Below are 16450 nucleotides of genomic sequence, written 5' to 3'. Positions count from 1 at the left end.
ATTATCTGCTTTAATGGGCTTTGATTTTAAATAAATCAGGAGCAATTCTTTATACAATATTTTATAGCTGGTGTTACGTCACTCTGCAGGTTGCCAACCAAACCAAAGACTGCACGAATCAATAGCTGCCAGATAAAGATTTTGGAAAATGAAAAGCTCATTCAAAAAGCTATAGAAACAAGCCTCTGCCTAGCTCACAGTTGTATCCAAGTACATTCTACAGTTGTGTGTATAATAATCAGCTTTATTTTCTCTCGGCCATGCTTAAGAGCTACTAGGGTGAAATTGTGTCTATGGTCTGATATTTGTTCGGCATAATTCCTGCTGTAGGTCAAGCAAAGCAATTTCCAACTTTATGTGTTGGACCCTCAATTGTGATGGATTTGCCCATGTTCCCTTGTACCATTCAGGAGCACAATGGACATTTCTGCTTTGTTCACCTTCTTGCACATGTTTATCTCCTACACACACCCACCTTCAGTGTCTTTTCTGTATATTTCACAGCTGTATATTTTTCTATTTTGCTTCCCCTCCTCTGGTGCCACAGAAGAGGAGGAAGACAGGTTGGCTTTCAAGTAGCCATCCAGTTTTATGTGCAGTCTAGGGAATATTTTACAGTTAGGAAGTGAGGTGGTTCCAATGTCATGAAGGTGTCCCTGTCCCAATGCTCTCCTCTAGCCCACTTCCCCTTGAACTAGTTTGGGGTTCTACAAGATGGGAAATACTGCTTATATGGCCTGGTGACTAGCTGGTTCTAGGTTTTATTAGGTCCCAGGACATTATGGCAGGAAGGAGGTTTTCTAGCCACTGGGGAAGTACAGTCAGGTTAGACAAGTGGTTCTCAATCTATTTACCACTGTGGGCCATATGTGGGGCCCACAATGCGTTATGTGGGCCGCATCCAATACTACCTCTATGCCCTGAGGATGTCACATGGGCTTCAGCTCTGTGCTGACTGGGCCGCAAGCAGCCCACAGGCTGCAGGCTGAAAACCACTGGGTTAGACTCCTGCCTAGAGTCCCAACTGCCACACCACCTGACCAACATCTATGGCATGATGAAATATGTGGTGACAGAGCAAAATAAACTGAATTTACTTTCATTCATTTTCACAATTATAAAATGTTTTTGAAATTTTTAAAGAAGCTGCTGCAGATTTTCCAGCATACTGTACCAGAGTAAAACGGAATTTAGGTCCAGCTTGTTGTAGAGTAAGCCAGGCCCTCACTATGGCATTCCCGATTTTACAGATTAGGAACTGAGGTGAAAAGGCTAAGGGTATGTCTACACTGCAACGATGACGCATACCCACCCTGCAGCAGCGAGTCTCAGAACCCAGGTCAGCTGACTTGGGCTCACAGTGTCGGGCTAAACATGGCAGTTTAGATGTTCCCGCTTGGGCTGGCGCCTGGGCTCTGAAACCCAGCAAGGAGGGGTGGGTCTCAAAACCCAGGCGCCAGCCCAAGCAAAAATGTCTACACTGCTATTTTTAGCCCCCTACAGAGAGCCCCCGAGCCCAAGTCAGTTGACCCAGGATACGAGACTCCCTGCTGCAGGGTTCTCCGTTCCCGATCCCACCCCGTTCTTTGCTGTGAAGACGTACCCTAAGAGACATAGCCAAGGTAAGACTACTCAGTATCAGAGCTAAGTTTAGAATGCACATCACTCTATTCCCATGCCATAACTATCAGACTTCATTGCAAAAATACTATTTAGCAATATTTATGCTCTCGATTATTTTAATGGAAGCTTACCTACATATCTGTAAAATGTATGAGAACAGGGCAACAAAACAATGCTTTTGACATTCATCCTCCAATCATACCTTCCTTATTGTTGTCCAATCTTCAAGTATATCGAGGTCTTGTAACATATAAACTATATAGGGACGTTGAAAAGTTAAGGGAATCACTTTTAACAGTGAAATTAGCATAAAAGGTCTACAATCTTCATAATCTGAAGCGACTTAGTGACTCTATTCTGCAACTGCTCCACACACAGAATTCCAAATGAAGTGAAAGAGCACTGCAAAAATTAGGTCGAGAGAGACACACAGTGTACAAGTGTCACTTAAGTTTCCTAGAAGCTATCATATTTACAATTACATTAAGGTTGTTATTGCAGCACACCACAGGGATACAAGTCTACAACAGACATTACATACCCATTCTGTACTTGACAGACACCAAAACAATCCTTGTTTCTTGTACTCCACACAGAATAAATCAATCCTGGCAGCTTATTTTTCTACAATACTGAAAGCAAGCATCTAAATTAACATCTCCAGTGCACTTTCTTAGTGATTCTAAATCATATACTGTTACATAGAAAAAATGTTAAGATTGAGAAATCAAGTATCTGAAAGACTGGAAATACTGAGTTAAAAAGGTTTGAAAGCTCTACCTTAAAATATCAACTCTGTACCATAAGTTGTTAATTACTACAATATACACAAATACAAAACAGAATTTTATACACGCTACTTTACAATAGTCTTCAGATCTATCTTGTTTTTTCAACCCCAGCAAGTTCCATAACACAAGGCAAGTTTGAAAAAGTGGATAAATTATGAACATTTAAAGTTAAATCACCCTGACTTTAAAAAACACCTTAGTTTTGAAGCAGTTTGAGAAACTGGAAGAAAAAGTTTAAGTTGTTGAAATTAAACATTCATTACTAATTAACACTTTTAAAAAAACCTTTATTTTGTAGTTCTCATTCAAGTCAAGTCAAGTTCAAAGACTATGTACTGTAACTTACTGAAAGACTAAGAAATTCCAATATGCATTACACATTGTGTTAGACAAATTTAACTAAACTTTAAGAAATAAGCACCAGACAGCAAATTAACATGGATCTCTCTCTGTCTATAAAAATAAGAAAGAACTGCCAGTGTATCTTGTAATTTGAATCTACTCTGCTTGACACCTCTAGCACACAGCCATCCTGCGCATGAATACTTGGAAATTTATACCCCCTAATTTCTTTTAGTAATTCCTGTATTAGAAGACCAGATGATAGCGTTACATCCAAACAACTGAATAACCACCACTTAAATTTCTGGCACTAGCTAAAAGCATCTCCAGTAAGCTGAATTTATGATAATGTCATCCTAACTGAGTAACATTTATTACTATGCACTGTCATTACGACAGGTCATCTTTCTGGGAAATATTCCAATAAAACAGTAGTCTTGATGTGGTGTGTCCCAATTAGAGACATGCAGAATGAAACAGACAGCAAGAGACTTTAAAAAAGAAAGCCACAACTTTAACTTCACTTTGCTTTTAATTTTAATAGAGGGACCTAAATACCTCAAATATCATGCGTTTTGAGTCTGATGTTATGTTAAATGGCCTCCATGCTAAAAAAAATATTTAGGGTTGATTCCCTTAGGCCTAACTCCTAGGATTCAGCCCACCTTTGAATTCTCTCATCCTCCCCTGCAAGGGGGAAGTGAGGGTGCATCTGAAGGGTAGTGCAAAGACATTAGACCTTCTCCCGTTCCTCCAGGCTAAGAGGGTCTACCAATCATCTCCTGGGTTTTGTGTTTACTTCTGGAAGCTGGCTCCTTTGAGCCTCTCACTTGCATTGGACATCAGCTGTAAACTGTGACAAAATTATGAATTCACTGCTTTTGAATCTTGTCCTTACTCTTTATTAACCTAAAGCCTGCAAACATTAGCAATCCTGACCTCTGGAATTTAAAATATGCAATCAAAAACTGATAAAACAGAGGGCTCTTAAGCCTTAAGAATTAGACCGCAGTCAGTAAACAAGGTAAAGAACACTCAAGATATGGAGTTAAATTGCACAAGCTACAGAACATAGTACAAGAAAAGGTCAACAAGTAAGTTACTTTCTGCATAGTGTAACTCCCCTTCAAAAAGTTACCTGGAGAGGGGCATCTTTTGTCCAAGTTTTACCCCGTTTTTACTCCACAGTTGAACATTCTACTATCATCCAAACTCAACCGCAATGTCATATTAAGCCTTCTCTCTCCCCCTACTGCCAAATTCTGTCATTTTATTTCACTGGAACTAGAAGTGTGTTTGGCACTGTACAAAGCAAATACAAATCTTTGCCTCTGAAGGTTCCACCTCTGACATCTCCACAAAAATCCCAATCTTCTACTTCTAAAGCAAAGTCCAGATGTTGGTCATTTTACCTCAATTACTGCAACCTCTTTCTCTAGTTTTCCTGCTTCTGACAGGACTACTTTTCAGCCCCCCAAAAATACTACTATTGATCATGTCAGTCTTCAAATTGCTTCTCTACTATTTACAAATTCAAGTTTCTAATCTTCACCTTCAAAACACCAACTACAACTCCACCTACATTCACTTCATCTTCCTTTTACCTACATCTCCAAAGCCGTCCTCCAGAATCATTCATTTCATCCTCCATCTCCTGAGCCTTGTATCATGCCATCCTTATGCTTTTAACTCCTTACTTATCCTTGCATCCTAGGAAGCTATCATTTTCATTCAAATTTATCAATTTCTTAAACTTCTGAAGCATATCAACCTTGGACTTTAGTGGCTTAACATTATCAGAAAAATGGTTCTCCATTTCTTGGAGATGATGTATCCATTGTCACATCATCTTGCATAGAATGTGCATGGAACTGTATATTTTTTAAATTAAAGATTGCAAACTAATAACACTACTTACTAGACATATAAAAAAATGCTTTGCTAACTTACCAGAAAAAGTTTAGGCAGAGTTTTTAAAAGACTAGAATTTGGGATTAAATCCCTCTTATTTTACAAGATTACTGTCAATGGCCAGTAGAATTAGTTTCCAAATTTTATCTAATTTAGAGTATCTCTGTGCCATCTCGCTTACTTTCCCTTAAACCTTCCCTTGAGTCCTCTCCCTTCACTCCCAACTTGTTCTGTAAGCATGTTTAGAACTTTTTGGCCTGTGTTACTCTCACTGTTATGATTGCTACTATGTAACAACTTCCTTCCTCTGTTTTTGCTGCTTGGAACTGATGCCATGGATCAGTGTATTGAAACAAAGTCACAGCAGAAACCTGGGTGACGTGCAAGAATTCAATCACTTCTATTCTGGAAGTGGAAAATTAGATGGAATTAAAAACCAGTCACTTTTGCAATTACTCGACAGTGAAACTAGTATTTTGAAAACAGTGATCTTAATCTGGATTTTCAAGATCTCAGAAGGTGACCTTTCAACTAGATTTCCGCCACCACAATTAGAACAAAATCTGTCTGCCAAGAACAGCAGTAAAAAAGTATTTATTAAGCATTCCTCTAGAGTTGAGCTATCTTTCTTTTTCAGTGAGAGGCTATCAGCAGCCTAGCAGCTACTAGGAGATCAGAGATTGTTATGGAAAAACTAATACACCAATTATGTACCCAAAAAATAGACAAAGGACAAATACTTGCATATTTGATTACCATTTATTCAATACTCAGACAAGATACAGTCACCTGCAAAAAAACCCAGCACACCTGTCCAATTCTTTTGAAATATTAACATTTGATATACATGCTTGGTCTGTTAAATGTGTATTCAGAGATTTCACTGTATTTAATAAAAATCACTGGAAGTGACATGTCATGGAATTTGTAATCATGCTCACTCTGATATGGTAGGAATTTGTTAAATACAGGGATATGACAACTATATAACTGGATAAAATCCCTCTAAACAAAAGTTTGCTGTTGTAAATGGTTTGTTACTGATATTTACATGGCAAGGATTTGCAAGCCTGTTAAGACTTCCTAAATATTGTAAAAAAATATATTATTGCTTTAAGCAGACAATATAACAGGAGAACATGTGATAAGAAGGCTATAAAAAACAAAATGTTGCACAGACAAGAACGACAGAAAAAGGATATCTGATATGACAACAGGTTTCTTTTTATCTGGACTAAATGGATCCTTCCTTTTTTTCCTGGACTGTAGTTCATCATTCCATAACTCTGAAAAAGCATAATAAGAATGCTACAATTACATTCATTAATTTGATGTTTAACTCTTTTACAGTAAAAAAAAATTGTCTGACAATGATATAAATCAGATTTTCTTGATATATGCTCTTTGTGAGAAGAATGGCAATTGTCACATTTTAATGTGCCTATATTTTGTAGGCCTTTAATTTTGGCAGACAGATAAAATTAACAGATTTTCACCATAGCAGACAAGGCATGGTGACATCAGCTCTGACAGCAGATTGTATCTACTTTAAGTTCACTGAGGCTTAGAATAAAGTCTAAAATACAATTAACAGCATTCCACAATGTGATGAAAGGCTCTATAGATGCAGTACTTGCATATAATTGACCCAACAGTTAGCTACCAGATGACAGACATGACAATTTTCTGCAATATCCTTGAACAGCCTTATTGAATCAAATTTAACTATCTTTGGAGTCCATTGTATTAAATGCAAAGGTATGTATTATTATACGTCAGGATTACATGTAACTTTTCACGTGGGGGGAGGGTAGGGGGGTGAGTGAGATGGGATGTGAACCCAGGCACGTTATGAACTTCAAAAAGGACTATGTTGAGCAATGTACCAGACAAGAATAGACTTTTGGGACAAACAGTATCAAGCGTTTGCCTGTGGAATCTCTACAGATGAATACAATTTCCCACTTGCAGTTATGCAAAAATCCAGCCTGTTGAAATTACATCCTGAAGAGGGGACCATTGTCTACTGATTACCTGTTCCCGGAACCCGAAGATCAAAGGCCCAATCGATATAAAAGAAAAGACTAACCTATTCATGGGTGTGCTAGTTCTAAGCTAAGGCTGCTATGAACTTGTAACCACAGAAAAAATGCCTTTGTGAGGTATGAAGGATTGACTCCTACCATAGCCCTGGTTGGAGATGGGGGAGATTTCTGGTAAGCTTATTGGTATACGTGCAAGTTCTTTTCTTTTCTGTAATGTTTTCTCTGTAATGCCTTCACTTTAAGAATAAATGTGATTGCTTATAAATGACTGTGTGGTAAATTGTGACTACTGGCAATTACAGTTGCTCATAGTCTTTGTAGAGAAAGCAAAGCAGAGAAAGAGACCTGCTTAGGTAGTCTGGATTGATGGGGAAATCATAGTGTAGACAGGGAACTCTGCAGAAGGGAAAAAACCCAGTCAGGAGGGAGAGAGAGATGTGGGTCTCTGCCCAAGAGAGGTGATGGCTGAGGAGCCTAGAGTGGGTGCTCTTAATGGCCCATGGAGGGACAGTACAGATGCAGCTGCCCTGAATTGTGACAGCAAGTCATTAAAAATCTTTCAAATCCTATTTACCTGAGGTAATGTCAATGCTATGCCTGTCTTCTTCTAATCTCCTGATCTTCTCTTCTAGTTCACTTTGTACAGTATCATACAACAAGAGCTTCTCACTCTGAAACAAAAGCAAGAAATAATAACATGCATTCATGCATGTTTATCAACTAAATGCACTTGACATCGACTAGTTTAGAAGCTCAGGTGCAACATGATAAAAGTAGCTTCTTATGCATTTAGATACAGCCTTGAAACATAAGCCACATTTTGAACCTGATTCCGAGTCCCTCATCCACCTGCTTTTTCAGTGTGATGTCCCAGCCCCTTAAAGCTTACACTTATTCCAGATATTTCATGTGGATGCAAGATATACAGATATCAAATATGGGTGCATGTGCTGAGGATTTGAGTGGGACCATAATAAGAAGGAGATGTAAAGAAAGCAGCTAGATCTCCACCAGAATGTTCTCTGGTTGGACATTATCTCCCCTCATGACTGTCTGATGAAAGACTCACAATGGAAAATAGAGAAGATGGTCCACCCATCACTCATGCTCTTCTCAAGATATGAAGTAGATCTAAAGCAAAAATGGAACACAAGGAGCACCGGAAAGAGTCTATTGATTAGGTCAGGATAATGAAGAATATACCTGAATGAATGGTAGTTCTTACCAAATTGGAGGAGCTTTGCGTGTGGGTCAAGGACGTGTATCATGTGCATTGGTCAAGACTTGCCCACTCCTTCAGTCATATAAAGTCACATCCAGGAACACAGGAAATACCAGACTGGATCAAATACATGGTCAATATAGTCCGGTATCCTATCTCCAACCAAATTCACTGTGAACTTCATATTCAGAATGTACTCTGTAGTGGTGTGCAGATTCAACTGTCTATTTAGACCTGGTCAAGTTTTCCAAATTTGTAAGTTTTTTAAGATTTTGGGAAAAAATAATTAAGTTTTATTAAAACGTCCCCATTTTTCAGCAAGGTCTAATCTTTGCAGGGTGGATAAAAATCAATGATTTAAAAAAAAAATCAGATTTTTTTGATAGATTTTTTCCTCGAAAAGCATTTTATCTAAAGATAGTTTTAATTAAGATATATTATAGCTCAAAGATATCTCATCATGGAATAGGGATTACAAATTCTAATTCTATAGTAGGAGACAATATATTCATGTAATGTTTAAGAAAAGTTTTGTAATGAGTTCCAATAGTTCATGGATTAGGGACCCAATCTTATTAGGGTCCACAGGCTTCTGCATAGATTATTTAGGTTAATTTTTCTGTCTACCCAATGGGACTGGGTATCTTCTAGACTGAGCACTATCAGAGATGCTTAGTTTTGCTGTACTCAAACTGTGGATTTGTGTCTCCAGAGGTAACATGCTTGTTAAACAGCAAAAATGTTTTAAATAAATAAAAGAGGTGAGGAAATAACAGACCTCAACTCTATTGTCCCTCTGCAAATTTGTGTACACAGAGTCAATCCCTTATCTCTCTCTAAAAGTGCAAAGTTTCAAAAAGTTCAATGAATAGAAGATTGTTGGGGGTGGAATAGATCTGGACAAGGAGAAGAAGTCTGAAGATAATGTGAGAAGCGAGGACCATATGCTTGTTTTGTTAAAATATTATATGTTTGCTGTTGAAGAAAAAAATCCAGAATACATAACATTGTTGTTTTAGTTAAATAAAACAATTTAAATGTCTGTCTGGTGATGTTCTCCTCCTAATACAGTATGGCAAGAAAATCTTCCAAATATTAATGATTAACCTGTTGAAATGGAAATATTTATGAAGTCATTGGGAGGTGAACTATCTGCTTCAATTATCTTTGGTAAATGAAATAACCAAAAATCATTCATTTTCTGATATAGCTGTAAAACTAATCTGAAAAATTTAAAAAAAACCAACAATTTAAAAATGTATAGTGTGTACCTTCTAAAAATGAAACCTACATCTCTGAGTTGTGAAGAATATGTACAAGAATGCACTTTTATGTAGAAAACCATGATTAAATTGAGTCTTCCTGACTAGTGATTTAAATCATGATTTAAATCAATTTGATTTAAATCAAATCCACCCTTAATCTTTGTTAACTAAAGTACTAGTAACAGCTAGATTCTCTTATAGAATTGTAGTAACAATTGTCCTCTGTCTTTTGTGTGCAAATGAACAAATGACTGCTACAACAGAAATATTTTGTGTCCAGAATAATGCAACCTAGATTTAAACGTGTTGAACTAAATAAAACAGTCCTAAATCTGCAGTGACATAACCATACAATAGTTTAAAACATTGTAATTTAATTAGCACTTTTCAAAGGGGATATAAAAACTCTATCACCATTTGGTTCCAAATATATTAATGGCTTATCTTTAGTTATAGATATTATACTATCCCCTTCCTTCATCGACAAACAGAAGCAGATACATACACAACCCTGGATTCTCTACATAATCCAACAAATACTTCAGCTGCTTTCCCATCCCTCAAGGTTGCTGGCTTTAAAGTTTTTTAAGTTAATTTATTTAAAGGTCATACCATGGATTTTATTTACAGAATAGTACATATTTGACACAATAATTATAAACTGCTTGGATATAGCAATTAGACTTTTAAAGACATTTAAAACAGTATCGGAAATCTCAGTCCTTCTAGGAGTCATTAACAAAGAGGAAACACTCACTAGTCATGTTCTCCTTTATCTACAATAGCACTTGAGGCGGTTCAGTTGGCTGAGAAATTATCTGGTACCAAACGATCAGTTTCTACAGCTGTACCTAAAATTTCAGTGGAGTTCATCTCTTCTGTAATATAAAGGCTTGGATTGCCTGATTTGATTTATGAGACTATATCAGATTCCCTGTTGTCAAAGATATCCAAAATATAAAGAAAAAACAGATGAACCAGAAAAAAATATGAAGGAAATACAAGAAAAGTTGGAGGCTTTGGAAATTCAAGAAGAAATCACCAAGATGTTTGCTCAAGTCCTTATTAAGGATAAATTGCCAAGATGTAGATAAAATCTCTTAGAAAAGGAAAAAAGTTATCTTTACCATCACTTTTAATTATACAAAATACTTATAATTCTAAATGGTGGTTAAATGTATGTGAACACGATAAGTCTGTTTCACAACTTTCTATTGTAATTTCTATATCCGTGAATGAAAGAGGTTAAGGACTTATGTCGATTAATGTTAATAACCTACAGTGCATTTAAGCTCCTGCCGGTGGGGGCAGAGCAGCACGTTCTTAGAAATGTCCCCTTCCCCTTGTGCGGCTTGTGGTCATGCCAGCTGGGACAGACCCACAACATTCTGGGAAGTACTGGAAACGCTGATATTCTGGGAATGCATGAGTAGCCATCCCCCTAGAATCCTCCACCAGCCCCTACTTATCCTGAGAGCCCCCACACACATCCCAACATCCGTGACATACATCCTACTCATTGCAGCTCCACCTACATCCCCCAACATCTTGGTCCCCAACATCCCCCATTCCTGTCACAGCTCCCAACATCTGCCACTCATTGCCACTCATCCTGCAGCCCCCTCCCCCCCCCCGCAAACACTCCCACTCATCTAACAACCGGTCACCAGCTCACCCCCAACTCCTCACCAGGACCTCCCCAGCCACTCACCAGTGTCCTCCCAGCTCAGCGCTCCGCTCCCATCCTGGGCTAGGGAGGCTCTGCCCAATTCCAGCAGCTCTGCTCACTATCATCACCCACCCCGCACTCCATGGAGCAGGTCAAATTTGCAACCCTGTGCACCACATCATAACACTACCCATCCGGTGACTGGGGCCACGACTGAGATGGGGGCCTTGTGCAAGCGCACTGCGTGCATATTGAGTGCTTTAGGACAGGCCTGGATTAACCAAAGGCAGGGCTCTCAGGGGTGGCAAGGACACTGAAGGGGACTGGATTTGGGAATTTGTTTTCAATGGGTTTGTAACTCCTGTGATTTAGGTGAAGCATGTCAGATTTCTTTGCTAAACCTGTGCTTTACTGCCATGTTATCCCTGAAGGGTATAACAAGGAAATTGGAGCACCTATAGCTAGGTGTGGGGGGAGGAAACAAAGACTTGTCTATCAACTGGAGGGTCAGGAGGGCTAAGGCACTAGGTTTGGAGTGTAGGCAGCAACACTGAGGGTCCCACTGCTCAAGAATGGTGGCAGACATGAGGGAGTATGCTTCAGAGATACAGAGCTCGGAGCAGTGATCAGTCACTATCCAGACCCAGGAAGCTTAGAAGCACATGGGATTCAATCTCAGTAGACTGATGTCTATTCAGAGATGGACGAGATCAGGCTGTGACAATTTACATCCAGGTAAACAGGCTATAGTATCCAAATATGAGGATCCATATTAGTCCAGACATTTCAAATATTATATGCCCTCACAGAAAGAAGCTTTTGTTTTTACAAGCAGAATTTCTATCTCTGGGTTTAAAGGTTTTGATACTTTTTTCCACCTGAACAAGGATCAATAGAATTAATTATTTTACAACTTGGTCTACGCAAATACTTTTCTATCTATTGCTGAAATGATCAGAGATTCTACTGAAATAGAAACAGATGTCTATTTCTCTAGTACTGTACCAATTTTTGAATAGTGACATTATTTTCTTCCCATAAGCTGCTTTTAAAAATATAATTATTGCAAAATGTGACTACTATATTTATGGCAGAATACCACTAACTATTTTCTCGGATGCCTAGTATATAAAAAAGATTCCAAAAATGATTGGAGGTCTTTTCAATCTTAGACAGGCCCTGTTAATGAAGGTAAGATTAATATTGTTTATGTAAACCAAACTGACACCTAGCTGAGGTCTCATTTCTTTAAGTTGTTAAGGATGTAACTTTCTTTATCATTTCAAAAGAAATACATCAAAATCAACTGAAGTTATAGCAAAACTACAAACTTAAAATGTACCGATCTTGGAAACTGTTGCACACCCATTAAGGACAGACTTGATTAGCCACCCGTTTAAATAAGCTGACAATACCTCACAGTGTTGGCGAGAAGCTTGAATTTCACATTCATATTTGTTCTTTACAGACTCTAAACAGAGCTCTCTATAGATACCTGCAACCAGACAAATTACAGCGTTATTACTTTTTTAAAAAAATAGGAGTAACAGATTTCAAAATTATCTGTTAAGATCACTATTGCTAGTCCTAGAGTAATGCACATATGCAAAAAAAAACCCCAAAACCTATTTTACATATTGACAGTGTTCAGACAGTACACAGAGTATAAAACTTGTATGGAAAAATAACTGACTGAACTCAAGAGGCTGCAGAGAAAATTGTTCTCAATTTTGTTCACTTCTGTATTTATGCAGACTAAAAGTTGATCTTGCTGGCAATATAGGTGGAAAAGAAACTAATGTATCCCATACAATTCTGTCAGTGCAACACAAGATAGACTTACTATGTTACAGCTTTGCCACTTCTGGCTGAGATAACTTGGTGCATTGGAGGAAGACCCTTTCAAGCAGAGAGCGCAATATTTAAAAAAAAAAAAAAAAAGCACATGTATGTGCATGCAGTGCACTAACATAATGAGGCCACAACCTGGCTGAGGTCTTTAAGTGCTACTTCAGTATTATGTTTAATAGTAATGAATGGGAGGCTAACAATAATACAGTAATTAATAAGGCAGGAGAAGAGGGCAAAATGTACCCAGCCAAAGTCAGTAATTCGTGGGTTTTCTATCCGTTTGGTGGTCTCTAGGCTGTTGTCAAGAGACAGGGGCCACATCACAAGCCACCAGAACCACCAGTCTTGTGGGCAATCTTATGAGATCGGCCAATTCAATCTTTGGCCTTCACAACATACCATGCTTAAAGTATAACGGGGTCCAAAAAAGAATTAGATAAATTCATGGTGGATCGCTCCACCAATGGCTATTAGCCAAGATAGTCAGGGACAAACACCATGCTCCCTAAACTGCTGACTGCCAGAAATGGAACTGGACAACAGGGGATGGATCACCTGAGAAATTGCCCTGCTCTGTTCATTCCCTCTGAAGCATCTGGCAGCAGTCACTATAGGAAGACAGGTTACTGGGCTAGATGGACCAATGATCCAACCCAGGATGGCTATTCTTGTGTTCACCTATGTGACCTAGGAGGACAAGCTTCTTGCTTGAAAAGCACGGGAACTGAAATGCTCTTCAATTCCTATTAGTGGTCCATGTTGTATCTCTTCTCTAAATGGAGAACTTGAATCTCCTGGATAGTCTCCTGTGGTTTTCAAAAATCACTGAATTCTCTGTAACCTCAAATTCTATTTGCATCTATTTCTGCTCATATAAAAGTTTTCAATTAAGGGGTCTGAATAGTTAAAATAGAAGTAAAAACTGTCTTATGCCAGTACATTTGTTTGCAAATTCAGCTGGTCTTTCACAAAACACTTCCCCAATTAATGAGTACAAATTAGCAATTTCTCTACTCCCAAGAAAAAGAGTCACTTTTAAAAATTAAAAGGGCATTTTACACGCTGATTTGAATAACCACTTTTATTTTTAAAAAAAAATTCCTTACTGTGTCAGCAAATATTCGCTTCTAAAAACTCTTGCAGCCTGCTTCTCCAACCCTCCCTACACAACAGATAATGTCAGATTAACATCTTAATCTAGCAATAAGAGACCTAGAATGAACAATTTCTATCACTGAATTATATCCCCATCTAACACTGACGAGTTAAGATGTTAGAAGACAAATCATCATGTTTCTTAAAATTATCTTCTCATGATCAGTGAACTATTTACCAACAAAACATCTTTTCAACTCACTTTTGGGTAATGAGAATATAGTATGGGTAACAGTTTTAGATATTAAGTTTAGAGTTTAAGAAATAGTGTTACTATAAAATAAAACTGAAATAAATGCTATTACTGATTAATGGGGCATGATAATACAGCACTTCTTATAGCCCTTCTGATTCAGGCTAGAATTAAAACTCCAAGTTAGCGGAGGTCACCTGCATACCGGTGTGAAACAGCATCTCAGCAAGTTGGCTAAAGAAGTGAAGAAGCTGATAAAGTGTGCTGAGAAAAGATTTGGGCTATTTGTTTTAAATCTTTTACCATTTGTTTATAACCTCTCTGGTTCCTAACTGACTGATGGCTGTGTAGCTCAAGGTCCAGTTTATTTCAGCGGCAGCAGTAATAACTATAAGTGGACTACAAACTGCTGCATGTTGGGAAAACTTCCTGGGTCCTGCCAGAAGTACCCTCTGCCTTCCCAGCAGGAAAGTTTAGCACTGAAGCAGGGAGCCTGAAGCAAGCAATCCTTATGTTTCCTTACAAAATAAAGCTTTGTTTCTGGTGGTTTGTCTGAGCAGGTCTTGTCTGAGGTGACCACAGGCTGGCACACAACACAAAGCACACTGAGGAATCTCAAGCCGAGTTCTCCAAACCCTATTCTTGTACAACCGCAATAGATAGAACAGTAGGGGGATTACAGTTGGAACAACCAAAAAACTGTTGAGCTGTATGCCAAGTACCATGACAATTTAGAAAGCTTCTGTAGCAGAGAATGTAACATGTTTAAAGTATTAAACATGAAAAGCTTCTCAAAATTATCCAAGTTTTCCTCTCCAAGAAGTAGAGCTATGTGTACCTATATTTGGATGATTCATATAAGGGTGGTGTTCCTTAACACTGAGAACAAGACTATTGACTGTATGCTAAATATCCTAACCTTAGAGAACGTTGGTATGTGCATGTATGGAAGATCTTGCACTTTTCAGAGGACAAATCACAGTATTATAATGCAAATGAACTGAGTAGCTTTCCTCTTCAAAGAATTTGTTCAAGAATGAGGTCTAATATTGCTTTATGTCAGCACCTTTCATAGTATCTGAGTTGCTATGTCAGTTTTCTGTTATCCCAGCCAGGGGCAGCGAGTTGCATGGGCCTGTGGTGCCCAGGCTCCATGAATATTCACGGACGGATCTCTCCCCCAACCCCCCCTGCGACCCCCACACACCACCCAGCCCCTGGGCGATTTAAAAGGTCCAGGGGGTCCCGAGCTGCTGCCGCCACCACCAGCAGCTCAGCGGGACTGGCCACGCTGTGACATTGGCAGTGCAGTCACGCTTTATCGCCAGGGTAGAGCTCTCCCAACATTAAAAAATAACCACCCAGAATGAGCGATATGCGCTGTCTATACTGGTGCTTTTCAGCGCTAAAATTGTTGTTGCTCAGGGGGGTGTTTTTTCACACCCATGAACAACTAAAGTTTTAGCGCTGAAAGTGGCAGCGTAGACATAGCCTAAGGCGGCTTCCTGCCTGCCCACTCCATGCTGCTCCAAGAAGCGGGCAGCATATCCCTGCAACCCCAGGAGGTGTGTGTGGGGGTGTCCTCACGTGCTGTCCCTGCCCCGACCACTGAGCCACGGACAGAGGGGTGTGCAGGTCGCTTTCAGGAGCTGGCACCGCCCCACGTAAGTGCCGACCCCCTGATCCCATCCTGCACCCCAACCTCCTGCCCCCTCCCAGAGAGTCACCATTGATGCAGTGTCAGTGTGGATACTGTGTTGCTTACATCAACTGCTACTGGCTTTCAGGAACCATCCCACAATGCCTCACACTGACAATAATATTGGTACAAGCACTCCTAGTAAGGACGCACACTGCCAACACAAGTAGCCAAGCGTGCATACACACACAAGTGATTTGATAATTGCAAAAAAGAAAAGGAGTACTCGTGGCACCTTAGAGACTAAAATTTATTTGAGCATAAGCTGTCGTGAGCTCACTGCATCAGATGCATGCGGTGGAAAATACAGTAGGGAGATTTTATATACACAGAGAACATGAAACAATGGGTGTTACCATACACACTGTAACAAGAGTGATCAGGTAAGGTGAGCTATTACCAGCAGGAGAGGAAAAAAAACCTTATGCTCAAATAAATTTGTTAGTCTCTAAGGTGCCACAAGTACTCCTTTTCTTTTTGCGGATACAAACTAACATGGCTGCTACTCTGAAACTTGATAATTGCAGTGGTTGTATTCTGATTTAAGTTAGATCAACATAATTTTGTAGGGTAGACATGGCCTGATAACATAACTTGTGCAGGGAATGCAGGAAAAGTAGATTGCAAGAGTTTCTTCTAGAACAGTGGTTCTCAACCAGGGGCATGCATACCCCTGGGTATACT

The 16450-nt window shown here is 39.1% G+C and overlaps 1 protein-coding gene across 3 annotated transcripts in view; it reads right to left on the bottom strand.

Moving 5' to 3' along the window:
• BRMS1L (BRMS1 like transcriptional repressor) overlaps positions 1-16450 on the bottom strand; it is a 44669-nt gene that overhangs the window by 9256 nt on the left and 18963 nt on the right. For all 3 annotated transcript variants that reach the window (XM_027827615.3, XM_043548861.1, XM_007065250.4), the window contains exons 4-7: positions 12284-12363; positions 7287-7383; positions 5870-5953; positions 1826-1890 (exon numbers count right to left, since the gene is read on the bottom strand). In XM_027827615.3, coding sequence (XP_027683416.2) covers positions 1826-1890; positions 5870-5953; positions 7287-7383; positions 12284-12363 — 326 coding nt within the window. The remainder of the gene's footprint in view (positions 1-1825; positions 1891-5869; positions 5954-7286; positions 7384-12283; positions 12364-16450) is intronic.

The sequence above is a fragment of the Chelonia mydas genome, chromosome 6 (assembly GCF_015237465.2).
Source record: "Chelonia mydas isolate rCheMyd1 chromosome 6, rCheMyd1.pri.v2, whole genome shotgun sequence".
Lineage (NCBI taxonomy): Eukaryota > Metazoa > Chordata > Testudines > Cheloniidae > Chelonia > Chelonia mydas.
This window is presented reverse-complemented; position numbering and strand designations above follow the sequence as displayed.